The following is a 16,363-nucleotide window of genomic DNA, read 5'->3' on the forward strand; positions in this document are numbered from 1 at the left end:
CCAGTAACAGAGAGAGAAGGGAACAGATGGACTAGACTACAGATTAAATGAATATATAAAAAAAAAAAAAAATACGAATAATGCGATCGACTGAAGGGAATACTGGACTCCATAAATCTGACTTCAAAAAAGAAAACGGTAATAAAGGTATGAAGTACTACTAGATTAGTTCATCGCTGGCCAGTCTGACTGGGTTAGTGCATGAAGTACTACAGACGGAGATATAGAAGGATGGTATATCGTTGACGAATACGGCACCATCCAGGCCCTTCGGTGCACCTATAAGTGGCAGCCATCAAACCCGAGTGGAGTAAGTGGATCCAGCGTCTGCAGAGGCATGACAGCGGCCACCCTCTGGACCAATCGCGGGGCTTCGCTGGTTCGGTCTGGACCGCTGTTTCAGAATCCCTCAACGGCACCAGTGACTGCGCCTCGCGGGCTAAAATGTCATACGGGACTATCCGCTCCATTCAGGGCCATCCGCTTATTGGTCTGCGGGCTGCCGTTCTGGCCTGTTGGGGTCCAATTGAACCCCCTGTCGGTGTTGACAATGTGATGAGGTGAAACTCGGCCAGCGCATTCTTTGCTGTTGCTTTTTTCGGCCAGTCTCCCGCCCATCTCCAGCAGGGTCTCTCGATGTCTTTTTTTCCGGGTATCGTCCATGGCCTGCCCATGGGGTAGAGTAGGTAAAACTACTCCGTACTAGCTCCCAGCTATTTATTACTTAGTGCGTGACACTCAGAGTCTGGGCAAATGCATACATAGCGCAATAACAGGTAGGGGGTATGGACTATGGAGTACTAATATAGAATACAAGAAGAATATCTCCAAGATCTTTCACGTGCCCTGAACTTGTGCGGCATTTTCGGCTTCTGGTGCAACATCTTATTGTACGCTAGGAATCCAGAGCCAATTAAATCAGAGCCATAGCCTTGCTTGCAGTTTTGGAGTTGGCCCGATGCGCTAACCGGATTAATATGGAATGTCTGGGAAAAAAGGGTAGGCAGTGTAGCATAGAGTACAATTGTTCGTGTTCTCCCTCCTTTCCCAATAATCCGATACTGTCAGTCTACAGTCTTGCTTCGCACTCGTATATCTGGCAGCCCCTGTATATAGGTGGGACATGGGACCTTCTGAACCTGCGTGAGCAAACACTTCCAGCAGAACTTTTAAATTTGCTATTGCCGAAAGGCTCGAGTAGCATGCACGGAGTACTCCGTGTAGAGCAAGCAAATCGCAACAAAAAACCTCACTCATGGAGACAAAGTTCCAATAGTTTGGGCCAATGGAACTGGGGTGAGAATTGCCAGAATATCGACTATCTTACCAGCTATGCTAGTAGGTACTGTTGACCGGGACGAATACATACATCGACAGCGCCTTCATTGGTGGATTTTGTACCAGAAAGGACTCTGATGAATCGAGATCATCGTGCTGGACTTCGGGCTGCACGGCCTCAGTCTTTTGTTCCTTTCTCTTGCATTTCTCTTTTATTGTAACCGCAAGTTAGAGCCACCGGCATAGCAGCCCAGGCATGGAGTAGTAGAAGCCGCTGCATTGCTTGTATAGCATGACGACTAGTATTATGAATCACTCCATGACAAAACCAGGGGACTCATTTTCTTAGGTGTTTATAGTCGGAATATATTTTCCATACATTTGGACAGCGTGCATTCGGCGGCAGGCAGAATATATCTTCCACTTGATCGATTCCCCTCAAAGCCTACTCCTACACCACTTTTACAGGGAGGGTAAAGAAAGAAAAGAGCTTGTTTGTATTATCCCAAATCCTCCATTTTAAGGTTAAATATTCAAGCACAAACTGGGAACATTTTTAATTTGTCAACTAGGCTCAAACTGGTAAATTTCTGCTAATTAGTACTAATAAGAGTTGATAAAATATAGCATGCATGCACCCAAGCGCTGTATCAAAGATCAAGAATTACTAGAGATAGTGTATATCTGCACAAACTACGTACGGGTACTCTATTACATGGAATAGGTCTCAAACAATGTAGAACACGTGAGGTAAATTATTGCCTGCACTTTTTAGATCCCATGCTACATTTTCAACGGGCAACTGTCCAAAGCAAAGGCATTATAGATGCCATATGCGTTCTTATTCGAGATTGGAGTAAAGTGCCGTAGAATAGGAGTGGTATAAATATACTACTTGCAGCATTTGAGAAACTGGAAGAAAGCTGAAGCAGTAGACTCTTTTCAATGGACATGGCAGAATTGAATAAATTCTATCTGTCGGCTAATCATATTCTTATTCCATCTAGATATATGGCTTTGTGTTCCAGGACATAGCACGAGCAATCATATGTATAATTTTAGCAAAGGCAGGGCGAGAGAAACCATATAACTAATGGAGGACAAGAATGCACGGGCCACGACTATCCTAAACTATAAACGTTAGCAGCATTATCAAATAAAAGCATAATCTCATTATGTACTAGGAAGAGTTTCATCCATTACAGAATTTAATGGGAACGACAATATATGAACCGTTAGAAATGCTTGTTAAGTTTACACAGAATATGGAAATTTGTTGGTGGTGTTTCTTGGTTTACATTTTACACATCAATATTATCTCTGGGCAGATTCTCTAGCACCCAGTGGTTAGAGAGTGTCGATACTGAGCAGGAGATGTCGAATTCAGCTCGGCTATAAACAGACTGATTGATGGCGAATCTTGCATCATAGATATTGTAGTCCTCTCCGAGTGGAACTAATCTGGGCCGCCAGCAGGGCTTCTGTATGGTGAGAACAAAAACACCTTGGTCCAAATCTCGATCATTCTATTTTAAAAACACCCAACCAAAGTCCCGAGTCGTGGTATGACCTCTGAGCTTCGTCCATAAATATCATTTCTTAGCGAACTAGAATATTCTTGCAGCTATGTATCAATCCAGTGGAGTAAGAAGGGTGTCTGATTTTAGATAGCCCAAGTGAATCTTCTGAATACTGACGCGATGACAACTTCCCTGTGGCCAGTCTAGAATCATAGCTGACGGAATATTTTGCCAACGGTAGTAGTGTCTTTCTCGCAAACTACCTCAACTCGCAGACAGAGAAATGGATCATTTAAGACACAACTATACTATTCGACCACTAAAAACCAATGGGCTCTAGGAAAGGATAATTTAGTATTATTATAGAAAATGGGAGAACGAGTAGACTATCTACATAGAATAAAGTGAGTTGTAGTCAGCAGTAAGCACGGAACGCAGGAAAAAACTGCGACTTGCAATCTGGCTGACCAGAAGTAACAGAAGTAACAAAAGGATGTACGTCCAGACCGAAAACCCTTCTTAAGAAACTTAGTTTAATAGGATAGCAAACACAAGAGGAAGCAAACTCTGGTATTCAAAAGCAGCGATGGCTGACGGAAACCAGAGAAGGGTACTAGTAGAATTGCAGCCTTGCCATTTGTTTAGTTTCGACATACAGATTAGTCTCTTGAGGCGTAAAAGCCCTTAAGGTAGCGCTACCAACCTTTGAAGTAACCCGCACATCTTAAGAAGCTCAATATGTGCATCATTGATGCATAATTTAAATTGATACCCACACATATTAATATGATACCTAAACTCTCTTCAAAAGACCGGTATATGCAGAGTGGCTTTGGAAAACCACGCGTACACAGCCAAACTCAAAATATACCCACAATTCCTGAAGCTTACTAGAAAATATACAGAAATTATAAACAACTAATGTTGGCAGAAGGATCAACAAGCAAAGTGGGCCTTGGGGGCGGTTCCATCAGTCTGGAGAACCTCGACCTGCAGTAGTATTCTTGCCGTATTTGGAATTAATCGGAATAGCAGTCAAAATCCCCGTTTATCATAGTGCTTTATATGGACAATAAGAGTCATTCTCTGGGAAGGCTCGTTTCTTCTTAAATGCCTTGCGAGGACAATGGGTAGTCGAACCGTTCCAGTTTAGGGTTTGTTGATTTTCGTCGACTACTAAGTTTCCCAGACCGCACCCTCGGAGGACTTTCTGGGCAAGATAGGCTTATCTTGATTTAATTCTGATTTGAGATTTAGTATGACTTTCATCCTGTCAGCACAGAATCCAGTCTAAGATCTCCAAAGCTGTGTCGTTACATTATGTGGGGATTCAGCCCTGTGGAAATTCCGAAAATAGGGGTTCGAGATGCATGGTGACTTAAAACACTATATTAAAGGAAATTACCTGTAACAGCATTTAAGGAAGCCAGAGTATCAGGTTTAACTCATGTTTGGGCAATGGAATAGGTATTTAGCTAACATCGGATTCTACCTCGGGTGAAGGGAAATCTAAATCTGTCTCTAGTGTCAGTCCAGGAATTTGGGAAACCGACTCCAGCGCACTCCTCTAGCGATATCCCCAGTGCAAAGAGGCAAAGGGGTTACATTTTAACTTTCATATTGTCTTGCTACTTCAAGGTTGGATATCTGAGGTGGTAGACTACATCAACGTCGAAAAATCACGTTATGGCTAAGGAAACTAATAATCCACAGTCCGCATTCTCGAAGAGAGAGAGAGAATCTACTCGCATGTCTAGTGTTGGAAGTATCCTAAAAATTCCCACCGGAAACTCAACTCTCATCGGGAGCACATGCTAATAAGTGCCGACCTCGGGAACTACCGCCGAACACTAATACGAGAAAGTAGTCCACGACATGAATTGGCTGTCTCTCTTTATCGACCTGGGACGTTAGTGATTATGGCCATTATTTTCCTGTAGAAATAGCATAAAAAAATCCCCATAAGTCTGGTAGATGGCTCGACATAGTTGATGGAGAAACGGAAGATCGTAGGGCGGGAGCACTTTTTGGGGGAAAGATCCTGGCGACGGCTAGACGTTGTGTCTGCATATATCATGTGTATCATGGAGACAGTATATCAGGTTGGAATAAAGAAGGACAAAAAAAGAGTGCGGAGATCGCCCCTCTTACCGGAAAAAGGCAATCGGCTCGCTGACTTGGCTCTGGACTTTCCCTTGGTTCCTATCCCTAATATTTTTATATCCCTGTCGTACCCTGGGCCAGATTTCTCACGTAACACTAAGTCCCGTAATGTCTTACAGGGGTCTCCCAGCTCGCTAGTGACCAATCCGAAGCAGCGAATGCGTCAAAGTCTAAACATTTAATCGATTGTAGCTTTCCGTGCCCTTAGCGGACCCAAGGTTCAGACATCGCTTCGACAGGGCCCATGGACAGACATCCAGTGGCACTCACGGAAAGTCTCGAGGACCTCAAGATCTTCCTGCCGGTGGAGGCAACTTCGGTAGATTTCGGAGACGCTACTGCATTCGCAATCGTGCAATTTATTCTCTCCGCAGTGGAGGAGGCGAACGAACATTATTGGATGGTATTGCTTTCCAATTACTTTGGGCCTGATCTGAGAACGAGACCTTCCAGGGTCTATGAAGTCAAATCGGCACAAATTATGGAACAAGGTCCCTGATTCCAAAAAGTTCCACTTATTCCATAGCTAGGTGGTACAGAGGTATATCTTCTCACCATTTTCCCCCAGTTCAAACGTGTGAACGTGTATGCTTGTCGCGCTTCCAGCCAGTGCACCCACTTTGTCCATCTAGCGACAGACCTTGGACGCTGAGAAATGGCCAATGCAATTCTAGCTGCTTGACTGGGATGGTCAGTTATGCTTGAATTTATTTAGCACTCCATTGCCATTCCTACGCTCCTTTCTGGGACTCAACTAACGACATACCACCGACTTTTTGACTCCGACTATCAAACATGCGGCGTCCGCCTCCCGAGATTATGGCAGCATGGCCGAAGCCGAACTATGTTGATCCTCCTACTCGAGGGAATGCTGCACTGATCATTAATGTTGTCGGCATTGTTCTGGCGTTCATTGTGACTTGCCTTCGCCTGTATACCCGCCTGAGAATTACGTGCAGCCCTGGCCTTGACGATATTCTTGTAATAATTGGCTTAGTATGTAATGGGAGAGTGAAACTTTCAGCGGGACGGTCCACTAACATAGAAGATAGGCCTTTGCAGTCGGCATGTGCGCTGTCATCTGCCTGGCGGTTGTGCAGTATGGGTGGAATAGGCACATATGGGATGTACCGTTGGGTTGGATTCCCGGTGTTAACCAGCTTAATCTCTCCTTTCAGATGCTTTTTTCTTTGTCTTCGTCGTTTACCAAACTGTCGCTCCTGTGGTTTTGCAAGCGTCTACTTGGAGCCGGGAGTAAGGGGCTATACCGGACATATAATATGGCCTTGATCTCGTCCATAGTGTTTGTTGCACTATGCTGTGCGGCCTTTTTGCTTGTGAGCATTTTCCAATGCAAGTAAGGCGTCCAGATACACTGTTGACGGTTCGAATGGCTTGCTTACAGAAATCATCGCTAGTCCGATCCATGCATATTGGGACTTACAACCCACTTATTCCTATCACTGCCTGAATGATGGCGCCATGGTTTTCTCCGCCAGCGTTATCAACATCTTCACAGATTTTCTTTCCACGGTGGTTCCAATGCCACTGATCTGGAACTTGAGCTTGCCCGCCCGACAACGTATAGCAGTGATTTCTATTTTCGGACTGGGGATCGTGGTAAATGTTGCTGGGTCAGTCCGAACCGTTTATGTGTGGAAGAGCATGATCGCCTCATACGATACGACCTGGATGGGCTGGCCAGTCCTGCTGGCCGCATCGGTGGAGATCAATACGGGCCTGGTAAGACACTATTCTCGAGTCTTCTAGCACTAGCACTGTGCGTTGACCATCTCTGCTTCTAGATTTGTGCGTCTGCTCCAGCCTTGAGGCCACTTGCGGCATTTTTCTTGCCTCGTCTACTTCAATCCAGTCGCAACTACGCCTCGTATCTTCCACGCAGCCGCTCCCAAAAGCTGTGGTCCTCTACGGGTCCGTCCAAAAGCTCCAAGAACGAGTCGCACCAGTACGGAGATACCATGTTAGATCGTATGGAGGTTCTGCGGACTGTAGAAATGGAAACCTGGACTGAGACGAGAGCTCCAGGCGAGGTAGCTGACAGCAGCTGCAAAGTCACGTCCAACCACACCCAAATTGCATCGCCAATACATCCCTTCGAATTCAAGAACGGCGGCAGGGTGATTACTTCCCCAGGCAGCGACAAGTCGACCGTGTCTCTCACGCGAGATATGGATGAGTCCCCATTTGGCGACAAGCATTCCATTTGATCGTCGTTTTTCACCAACACCTTCAGTGTGGTTGAATCATAACGGCTTATTTATTTAACAAGGAGTTGGATTATACGACACATATCTACATGCATTTGTCGTCACATTTTATCTGTGTATAGACATATACTTTATGACCATTTCTTTTGATAAATATGTATTGCCGGGCACAAAGGAACAAAACCGCCGATGTCTCTCAGCCACAGATTCTCACCGAGTCACCCAAATATTAGCCAGATGTCACACTACCTACTGTCCGGACGAAAACACTGTTACTCCTGACTTGTACAGGCTTGTGGAACATATCAATTGGTCCGGAAATCGTTGACATATTTCCGGAGATTTTCCTGGCATAGTCGCCAGCTTCCTTCCCCTTGTTCTAGCAAATGAATCATCCATCCGGTCTCGGGACTTGGATAGAAACTGCTCATCACTACGTACTGGATGATTTGAAATATAGTGCAGCGTACATTATTATCCATGGGTACAAAAACCCCGCATTATTGCCCATATACTCATGACCAGAAGCAAACCGAAAACCATATAAACGCATTGCAGGATGAAAGCCGTCTGCTCTCGACTTTGGTGAGATTTGCTGTTGGCAAAGAGAATAGGTGTTTCGTCATCGTCATCCTCTTGCGGATGGGCCACTCTCCGTTTCAGATACGATGAGGGACTGGGTGATTTTTGCCGTCTCCCCGAGGTCATTGCGCCTTTTTTGTCTAATTGTGGTTGGGGTGTTAATGCGTAGATTATCGGCTATCTGCTCCAGATAGGCTCTCAGTCTAACAAGTGGATTGTAGAGGAATGGATTCTGCTGTTCCTAGAGGCAGGGTGTTTTGAAGATTGTGAGTAGTGCAGGCGATCTGGGTCTGGGATATAAGGCATATTTATGCATATTTGGCGGCTAGAAGGCCTTTTCACACCGCATGTGGTTTGAGTTTAATGCAAAGGTTACCAGAATCCATGCAACACAACTCATCTTCCATTTGAAGACTTATGGCCGGTATGCGTGCTGTAGAGCAGTCCATCCACATCGCCAACTAATATAAGTGACTACTAATACAATACTCCAAACTAAGATAGCTAACTAACTTAGGGTTAGTGGACTTACTTAATCGGGCGAGCTCCTTATCGCAAGTCTTGGCGTGAGATAAGGTATTGAGATCGGCATCAGATGATCAGAGCTTCAAATTTCAATACTAACTCTAGGTAGTCTCTGACGGTTCCTTATTTCCTCTTCTCTTCTCTGCAGACCTCTCTGTGGAATCTATTCGGCGCCACTGGGACAGCATACACCTCGATCGGGAATTGTCTTCTCTATCTCCAATGGCAGTTCCATCAATTCCTCCTGGCGCCGACATGACGGTGGCGTTCGGCACGCTGATTGGCCCAAACCGCCGACAAGAGCTGCGAGCCACGGGGTTGCTGCCAATGATGCAGTCGAGCTTCATACCGCGATTGGTACTTAACTAGCAGCGTTACTCACGCCCTACAAATGTTATATAAGAGCGGTCGGTGCCCCTTGGTCAGGTCGGTCTACCTGGTTCCGAATCATCCCCTGTCTTTGTATTTAGCAATTCCGTGAGACTTGATCCTTGATCCAGCTGCGGTGCCTCTTGTTATCTCTCGCCTTCATCGCCCCTCTTCTCCCTACCTGAAGGGTCAACTATCACGATGGCTGCCCCGTTCCGCTCTAGCCTCCGGTTGCACTCTGTGATGCGTCTGCCGGCGGTTCGCACCATCACAACCACCTCCCATCTGCGGGCAGCAGCGAAGCCTTACTTCCCCGATGAACCAGCGGCTCCGAAGATGACCACAGCAATTCCTGGTCCTAACAACCAGAAGGCAACGGCCGAGCTCAATGAGGTTTTTGACGTACGAAGCTTGAACATGTTGACTGATTACACCCAGTCGATTGGTAACTAGTAAGTGGCACCTGCTTTCGAGACAGACTGTGTGGAATCCACGACTAACGGAGAGACTTAGCATCGCCGATTTGGATGGTAATGTGCTTTTGGATGTGTACGTGATGATTGTTTTGGCCTCCTTCTCCTGAAATATACATCGTTCTGGATGCTAATCCTGCACATAGCTATGCTCAGATTGCCTCTATTCCGGTGGGCTACAACAACCCTCACCTGAAGGAGATCGCCAAGTCGCCAGAGATGCTGACCTCCTTGATCAATCGACCCGCCCTGGGTAACTTCCCTTCTGCGGATTGGGCCCATATTTTGAACACCGGTATTCTCAAAGTTGCTCCCAAGGGCCTTAACCAGGTGTTCACCGCTATGGCTGGCTCGGATGCCAACGAAACCGCCTACAAGGCCGCTTTCATGTACTACCGACAGCTCCAGCGTGGCGGCCCTCAGACCGATTTCACCGAGCAGGAACTGCAGAGCGCCATGCAAAACAAGAGCCCTGGCTCTCCTCAGCTGTCGATTCTGTCCTTCAAGTCGGCTTTCCATGGCCGTCTCTTCGGTAGCCTGTCCACCACTCGCAGCAAGCCCATCCACAAGCTGGATATTCCCGCCTTCGACTGGCCCCAGGCAGCCTTCCCAACTTTGAAATACCCTCTTGAGGAACATGCCCAGGAAAATGCCCAGGAAGAGCAGCGCTGCCTGCAGGAGGTGGAGCGCCTGATTAAGGAGTTCCACAACCCTGTCGCTGCTGTCGTTGTTGAGCCCATTCAATCTGAGGGTGGTGACAATCACGCTTCTCCAGCCTTCTTCCGCGGCCTTCGTGAGATCACGAAGCGGAACAATGTGCTCTTCATTGTTGACGAGGTGCAAACTGGAGTGGGTGCCACCGGAAAGTTCTGGGCCCACGACCACTGGAATCTCGAGACCCCGCCGGATATTGTGACTTTCTCGAAGAAGGCCCAAACTGCTGGATACTACTACGGCAACCCGGCACTGCGCCCCAACAGGCCATACCGTCAGTTCAACACATGGATGGGTGACCCTTCCCGCGCCCTGATCTTCCGTGGCATCATCGAGGAGATTGAGCGCCTGGGGCTTGTGGAGAACACTGCTGTCACTGGCGATTATCTTTTTGCCGGCCTTCAGCGTCTGAGCCAGAAATACCCCGGACATCTGCAGAACCTCCGTGGCAAGGGCCAGGGAACTTTCATCGCTTGGGATACACCCAAGCGTGATGAATTCCTGGTCAAGGCCAAGGGGGTTGGTATTAACATTGGTGGAAGTGGACTGAATGCCGTCCGTCTGCGGCCCATGCTGATCTTCCAGCAGCACCATGGTAAGCGATGGCTAACCCTCACGTTAATCCGCAACCTAACAGTGCTAACCTGTCGCAGCGGATATTCTCCTGGAGAGCATCGAGAAGATCATCAAGCAGCTGTAAAGAGATGCTATTTTGATTTCCTTCGTTAAGATTTGTAGAATCCGTGGCGTTTTGGGTTTTTGGATGGGTTTGCATGTTCAGCCTGTCATACGAGTGATGTCCTGAAGCATTTATTTCTTAAGAAATTGCCTAGCTATTGATAACAGCAATATTATGCTGCCCAGGGCAACAGTACGTTGTCTATTGGGTATCGAATTTATCTAGTTTCTTTGGTTTCGAGTTAAACAAATGTCAAGCGCGCAAGGAGATGGAAAGGAGACGGGATAACTCCAGTACCAAAAACAAGCCCTGTAATGCTCCAGTAGCATAAAGAAAACGGCCCTAGAACTCCAATTTTGTGCAACCGGAAAAAAAAGAAAGAACTTTGCATCTTCTCCAACAAATGTGGACCAGTCGGAGGAGATACAGCAGAGTCGATCAAGAACTCGAGTGGAACAGGAACAGCGCAGTCCGATTATGATTCTTCCTCACCGGTGCTTCCATCCCTCCTGAGGATCCGTCAGAAGGCCGGCCGTAAGGAATAATAACGTTTATCGAGAGGGAGACTCACGGAATATACTTGATACCGGAATCTTCAAGACTTGCAATAATTTCATCCGGAAGCTATCCTCAGTAGAAACCACACCCATCAGCGTCGCATTCTTTCGAGCACAAGGAGAGATGTCGACTCCTCCTATGAGGGAGGGAGACAAAAAAAAAAAAGATAAACCTACCGATCCAGTCACCTTCACAGCATATGTCCCCGGTACATAGGCGTCCAGTCGCTGCCATCGGGCAACCCAGCTAGTCGTCGGATCACGTAGAGTTACCAAACCCTCGAAAACCTGGGAGGTGCATTCTTGGATGGCATCGCTATTCCCGCGGAGACCGAGAACGTTGTCGCAGTTGGGACAGCCTTCACGCATGAACTTCTGCAGTAGGAGCAAAGGATCCTGTCAGCCTAAATGCAGTGCTACAAGGCCAGAGAGAACAAGCTTTGCCACGTATCGAGCAACTTACACTGTGGAGTTGAACGAGGGAACAAACCATGCAAGCGCGAAGGGTGCGCTGCTGGCTTGGTGCGACGTAGAAGGACATGTACTGAATCGGGTCGGAAGCGAAGAATGTGGAGGATAGGATAATCGAATTCGTCAGGGACGGCTTTCTTCTGCAGCGACAAATAGGTACCGTACCCAAGTGGTTGGTGACAGAGGGAGGAGGCTTCCGGTGGCCAAACGATACGATCGATCATCGACGGTTCTCGAATGGACCAGTTGCGGAAATGCCAAGACCGGAGAAGCGACGTCGGAAACAATCAAAGAAAGAAAAGTAAGTCAATAAGCCGGAAGAATCCCTCACGGGTCGTTGTTGAGCCTTCCATTCTCTTCTTTACTGGTCGCCCTTCTCGTCTATCCATCCTTAATACTCTGTCTGCGTTCCTCTTGCTCGCGTGCCTCTCCGATACAAGCCCCCCCCCGGACGATCCTTTTTCATCCCCCTCCTCGTCTCGCCTGCCGATGGCTTCGCCCGACCTCGAAGCTGCCACCGCGTTGAAGGTGCAGGGAAATAAGGCATTTGCTGATCATGAATGGCCGACAGCTGTGGACTTTTATACCCAGGCAATTCAGAAATATGATCACGAACCCTCGTTCTTCAGCAACCGAGCTCAGGTACGTTTGCGATAATAGCGCTCCTTAGGAGACCACTGGCCCTCTCCGATCTGATATTTGCAAAATCATGTCATGCTGACCAAAGTGTTTCTTGCAGGCACATATCAAACTCGAAGCCTATGGCTTTGCGATAGCCGATGCCACCAAGGCCTTGGAACTGGACCCTTCTTATGTCAAGGTTAGTCGATTAGTCGACTCTATTTGAATAATAATATATATCCATAAGAGAGGGGGAGAGAAGATTTTTATCGGGTTCTAACTCTTGTCAGGCATATTGGAGACGAGCCCTTGCGAACACCGCTATCCTGAACTACCGCGAGGCCCTAAAAGACTTTAAAGCCGTGGTGAAGAGGGAACCCAACAACCGTGATGCCAGAATCAAGCTGGCGGATTGTGAGAAGCTTGTGCGTCGACTGGAGTTTGAGAAGGCCATCGAGGTAGCAGATCCGCCTTCGGCCTTTGAAGACTTGAACATCGATGCGATTGCCGTCGACGCCAGCTACGACGGAGTACGGTTGGAAAAAGAGATGACGCAGGAGTTCATCGACGACATGATCAAGCGGTTCAAGAATGGCAAGAAGATCCATCGCAAATATGTCCTTCAGATCATCAAGGCCGTCAAGGACATTGTTTACGCAGAACCCACAATGGTCGAGATTGGTGTGGACCAAGGCACGAGATTGACGGTGTGCGGTGATACCCATGGCCAATTCTTCGACCTGTTAGAGATCTTCCGCTTGAACGGATACCCATCGGATACGCACGCGTATCTCTTCAACGGCGATTTCGTGGACCGTGGGTCGTGGTCTACGGAAATTGCATTGCTCCTCTACGCCTACAAGTGGCTCCGACCCAATGGAATTTTCCTCAACCGTGGAAATCACGAGACAGATGATATGAATAAGGTCTACGGCTTTGAAGGCGAGTGCAAGGCCAAGTACAACGAGACTGTTTTCAAGGTGTTCTCTGAGTCGTTCTCTGCCCTACCCCTGGCCACTCTGATCGGCAACAAGTATCTGGTCCTTCACGGTGGTCTTTTCTCCGATGACAACACTACCCTGGATGATATCCGGAAGCTGAACCGTCACAACCAACGGCAGCCGGGTCAACAGGGACTGATGATGGAGATGCTGTGGACCGATCCGCAGACAGAACCTGGCAGGGGACCAAGCAAGCGCGGCGTCGGTCTTCAGTTCGGCCCGGATGTGACGAAGCGATTTTGCGAAAAGAATGGGCTGGAGGCTATCATTCGCTCCCATGAGGTTCGCATGGAAGGCTACGAGGTCGAACATGATGGCCGGTGTATTACCGTATTCTCAGCTCCCAAGTATTGCGACACCACAGAGAACAAGGGTGCGTTTATCAAAATCGGTCCGGAGCTCAAATTGGAGTACCAAGTGTTTGAGGCAGTGCCTCACCCTGATATTAAGCCGATGGTATGTTCGGAGTTTTGCCATATTTCCCCTTCTACCTTGGAGCCTTTGACTGATTGCTCTTCTCTAGGCTTATGCGCAAAACTCGATCTTGTCCATGATGTGAGATGAAACCGTCTGGTCTGGAAGGCGTTCATGGTGGAATAAAGGGGCGATAGAAACTGGAGACAGGGTACCTGGGGTTCCTACCACGTATCTGGCATTGGAAGAATCAATGGGAAGGAAATAGCTATATGCTGTATTTTGAATGATGATTTGACTCTTGCATAGCGGAGACAATGGATTGATTCTTTTTGGCTGTGTTGTGCGATACTTTTTTTTTTTTTTTTCTCTACTTCCTTATCTCGTCCCTGATTGTCTCAAATAGACCTCGACAGATCTTGGCCTAATCCCCCCATAGACGAATTGGAAACGTCCTTGATGTAGATGAGGATGAGTTGTTCCTGCTCCGACCTAGCGGCAACCCCGCGATTTCGTCCGGACGTCATTCTCTCCTGTTGATAACCCTTCTCTCTTCCTCCTCTATCTTCTGATCGAGTAGAAACGGTGGGTATACCACTCTCAATTAATTTTCAAAGATGGAGTTTGATCCCAAAACCCGTGGGTGTCTTAATTTGTCCGCAACCCCCACCAACCAGCCCAGCTAACCCCCGCCTCTTTCCCGTTGCCAGCGCAATACCTCACCTCCGACAAGTCGAGCTTTGCCTCTGTTTCTGCCCATGAGCGCTGGCCAGTCATTGTCGTATGTGACTTTACTTCCGATTGTGATGATCTCTGCTGATCGTTTATTTCCGAATTTAGACTGGTGCCATTGACGATCTTTATCGCACCGTTGGCGATGTGACCGACGAGGAGAAGCGCAGGGAGGGAAAGGCCATCATCGAAAAATTGGCCACGTTGAAGTATGAACTCCAGCATAACAGACAGTTAACGTACGTATGCTCCCCGTTGTATAAATTTGTCCATCCAAGAATGAGTTGCTCACGCTCGATGTTCTCTCCAGTCCCCTTCCCAACGATGGCAAAGCCGGCATTACAGAGTATAACAAGGAGTTGGAACAACGGGGAAACCCTTCATGGCACAATGTTCCATGGCTGTACTCCGAATGCTACCTCTGTGCGTCCGGTCTACCCCAGTGAACGAAGATATTACCCAGGATGGCGGTGCTGATGGAACAACAGACAGGCGCATTAGCACCTTTTTCGCATTGTCTACGCATTGGAAGGATTATGACGTGTTCGCCCGCCAGAAGATATCCACGTTCAAATCCTCCCGGCCTGCTGTTCTGGAATTGGCTGCCAGGTACAAGGAACTGGCTCTGGAAGCAGAGAAAGGCCAGGGCGCCGGTGGCAAGACCCCCGAGGAAATTGAACAAGCAGATCGACTGCTCTTTTCCGAGATGTGTGAGATCTGCTTGTGGGGCAATGCTACTGATTTGTCGCTCTTGACTTCTCTCACTTACGAGGACATCCAGAAGTTGCAGGGTTCTGAGGCACGAAAGGCCGCCGAGAAGAATATCATCGTCAACGACCTGAACACCGCCTTTGATGTCCTTCAAAAGGCTCGCAAGGAACGAAAGACCGAAGAGCGTCGGGTGGACATCGTCCTCGATAACTCCGGTTTTGAGCTCTTTGTGGACCTCGTCCTGGCTGGATATCTTCTCTCTGCTGGCCTGGCGACCACGGTAGTGCTGCACCCCAAGCAGATTCCCTGGTTCGTGTCGGACGTCACTCCTCCGGACTTCATGGATCTCATCACGGCACTCTCCGACCCGCAGGGTTTCTACACGGCCCCCGACGACTCCGGGAGACAGCACGACCCGCTGTCCGAAAAGGAGCTGTCAGAGGTGAAGTTTCTCTTCGATCAATGGACCCAGTTGCACCAGGATGGGAAGCTCATTATCCGCCCACATGCTTTCTGGACTGCACCAGGAGGCTACTGGCGTATGCCGCATGTGGCGCCAGACCTGTTCGATAATCTCAAGGAGAGCGAGCTTGTTCTGTTCAAAGGTGATCTCAACTACCGCAAGTTGACCAACGACGTGAGTTCAATTCTGCTCTCCCTCCTCTCTCTGTAAATCTCTTGACGATTTCTAACATCTCGTTGCTTTCCCCAATAGGCTGCATGGGACCCCACCACCCCATTCACCACTGCCATCGGTCCTCTTGGCCCCAATTCCGGCGTCCGTGTGCTCGCCTTCCGCACCTGCAAAGCCGACACCGTGGTCGGACTGCCTCCGGGACAAGACGAGAGGCTTCGACAGCTTCCGGGCGGCGGCGGCCCCGAGGCGCGTAAATGGGCCTGGAATGGCAAGTGGGCTGTTGTGTCTTTCTGTGATGGAAAGGCATGAATAGAATAGAATTGAGACGAGGGTCCATAGTGTCGGATAAAATAGAGGGACAATCGGAAAACTAATAGAGGATGTGTAATTGATAAACGGCTGTTTTCTGTCCTCTGAGACTGTTTTAACGACATTATATATAGATCACAGTACAGTAGATACGTAGAGATGGGAGATCCATATATAGAAAATTATCCAACTGCAGAAACCAAAACAAAATGAAAAAGAATGTTTTATTCAGGGTATATGAGGTATCCAGACATTAAGACTATGTTAATCGACATGACAAACGAAAGTGTAGCAAAAACAAATAACAGCTAGTACGTTAACAAAGTAAACAACACAGTTCAAAAAAAAGAGCGCCTCGAGGATCCGCAATTCCGACGCC

At 48.0% G+C, this 16,363-nt stretch overlaps 5 protein-coding genes across 5 annotated transcripts; 4 read left to right on the plus strand and 1 right to left on the minus strand.

Annotated features, from left to right (window-relative positions):
* Positions 1-5,756: 5,756 nt before the first annotated feature.
* Positions 5,757-7,189, plus strand: ATNIH1004_006318 (uncharacterized protein; the record flags this gene model as incomplete). Its single annotated transcript, XM_033570953.1, has 4 exons — positions 5,757-5,957; positions 6,014-6,060; positions 6,461-6,704; positions 6,767-7,189. The coding sequence occupies 4 exons, from the start codon at positions 5,757-5,759 to the stop codon at positions 7,187-7,189; spliced, it is 915 nt and encodes a 304-aa protein (XP_033426985.1).
* Positions 7,190-8,866: 1,677 nt separating this feature from the next.
* gatA (4-aminobutyrate transaminase gatA) lies at positions 8,867-10,552 on the plus strand (the record flags this gene model as incomplete). The annotated part of the gene is made up of 4 exons (XM_033570954.1): positions 8,867-9,117; positions 9,179-9,214; positions 9,285-10,447; positions 10,506-10,552. 4 exons carry the CDS (start codon positions 8,867-8,869, stop codon positions 10,550-10,552), a joined length of 1,497 nt encoding a protein of 498 aa, XP_033426986.1.
* A 454-nt stretch (positions 10,553-11,006) lies between these two features.
* spt4 (transcription elongation factor SPT4) lies at positions 11,007-11,629 on the minus strand (the record flags this gene model as incomplete). Its single annotated transcript, XM_033570955.1, has 4 exons — positions 11,007-11,040; positions 11,103-11,155; positions 11,266-11,463; positions 11,552-11,629. 4 exons carry the CDS (start codon positions 11,627-11,629, stop codon positions 11,007-11,009), a joined length of 363 nt encoding a protein of 120 aa, XP_033426987.1.
* A 419-nt stretch (positions 11,630-12,048) lies between these two features.
* On the plus strand, positions 12,049-13,740 carry ppt1 (protein serine/threonine phosphatase PPT1; the record flags this gene model as incomplete). The annotated part of the gene is made up of 4 exons (XM_033570956.1): positions 12,049-12,201; positions 12,299-12,379; positions 12,471-13,637; positions 13,705-13,740. The coding sequence occupies 4 exons, from the start codon at positions 12,049-12,051 to the stop codon at positions 13,738-13,740; spliced, it is 1,437 nt and encodes a 478-aa protein (XP_033426988.1).
* Positions 13,741-14,212: 472 nt separating this feature from the next.
* Positions 14,213-15,984, plus strand: ATNIH1004_006322 (damage-control phosphatase ARMT1 family protein; the record flags this gene model as incomplete). Its single annotated transcript, XM_033570957.1, has 6 exons — positions 14,213-14,234; positions 14,306-14,376; positions 14,436-14,566; positions 14,638-14,750; positions 14,816-15,675; positions 15,754-15,984. The coding sequence occupies 6 exons, from the start codon at positions 14,213-14,215 to the stop codon at positions 15,982-15,984; spliced, it is 1,428 nt and encodes a 475-aa protein (XP_033426989.1).
* Between the last annotated feature and the right edge of the window lie 379 nt (positions 15,985-16,363).

This window comes from Aspergillus tanneri (assembly GCF_003426965.1).
Source record: "Aspergillus tanneri strain NIH1004 chromosome Unknown AapTan_4_pilon_pilon_pilon, whole genome shotgun sequence".
NCBI classification, from domain to species: domain Eukaryota; kingdom Fungi; phylum Ascomycota; class Eurotiomycetes; order Eurotiales; family Aspergillaceae; genus Aspergillus; species Aspergillus tanneri.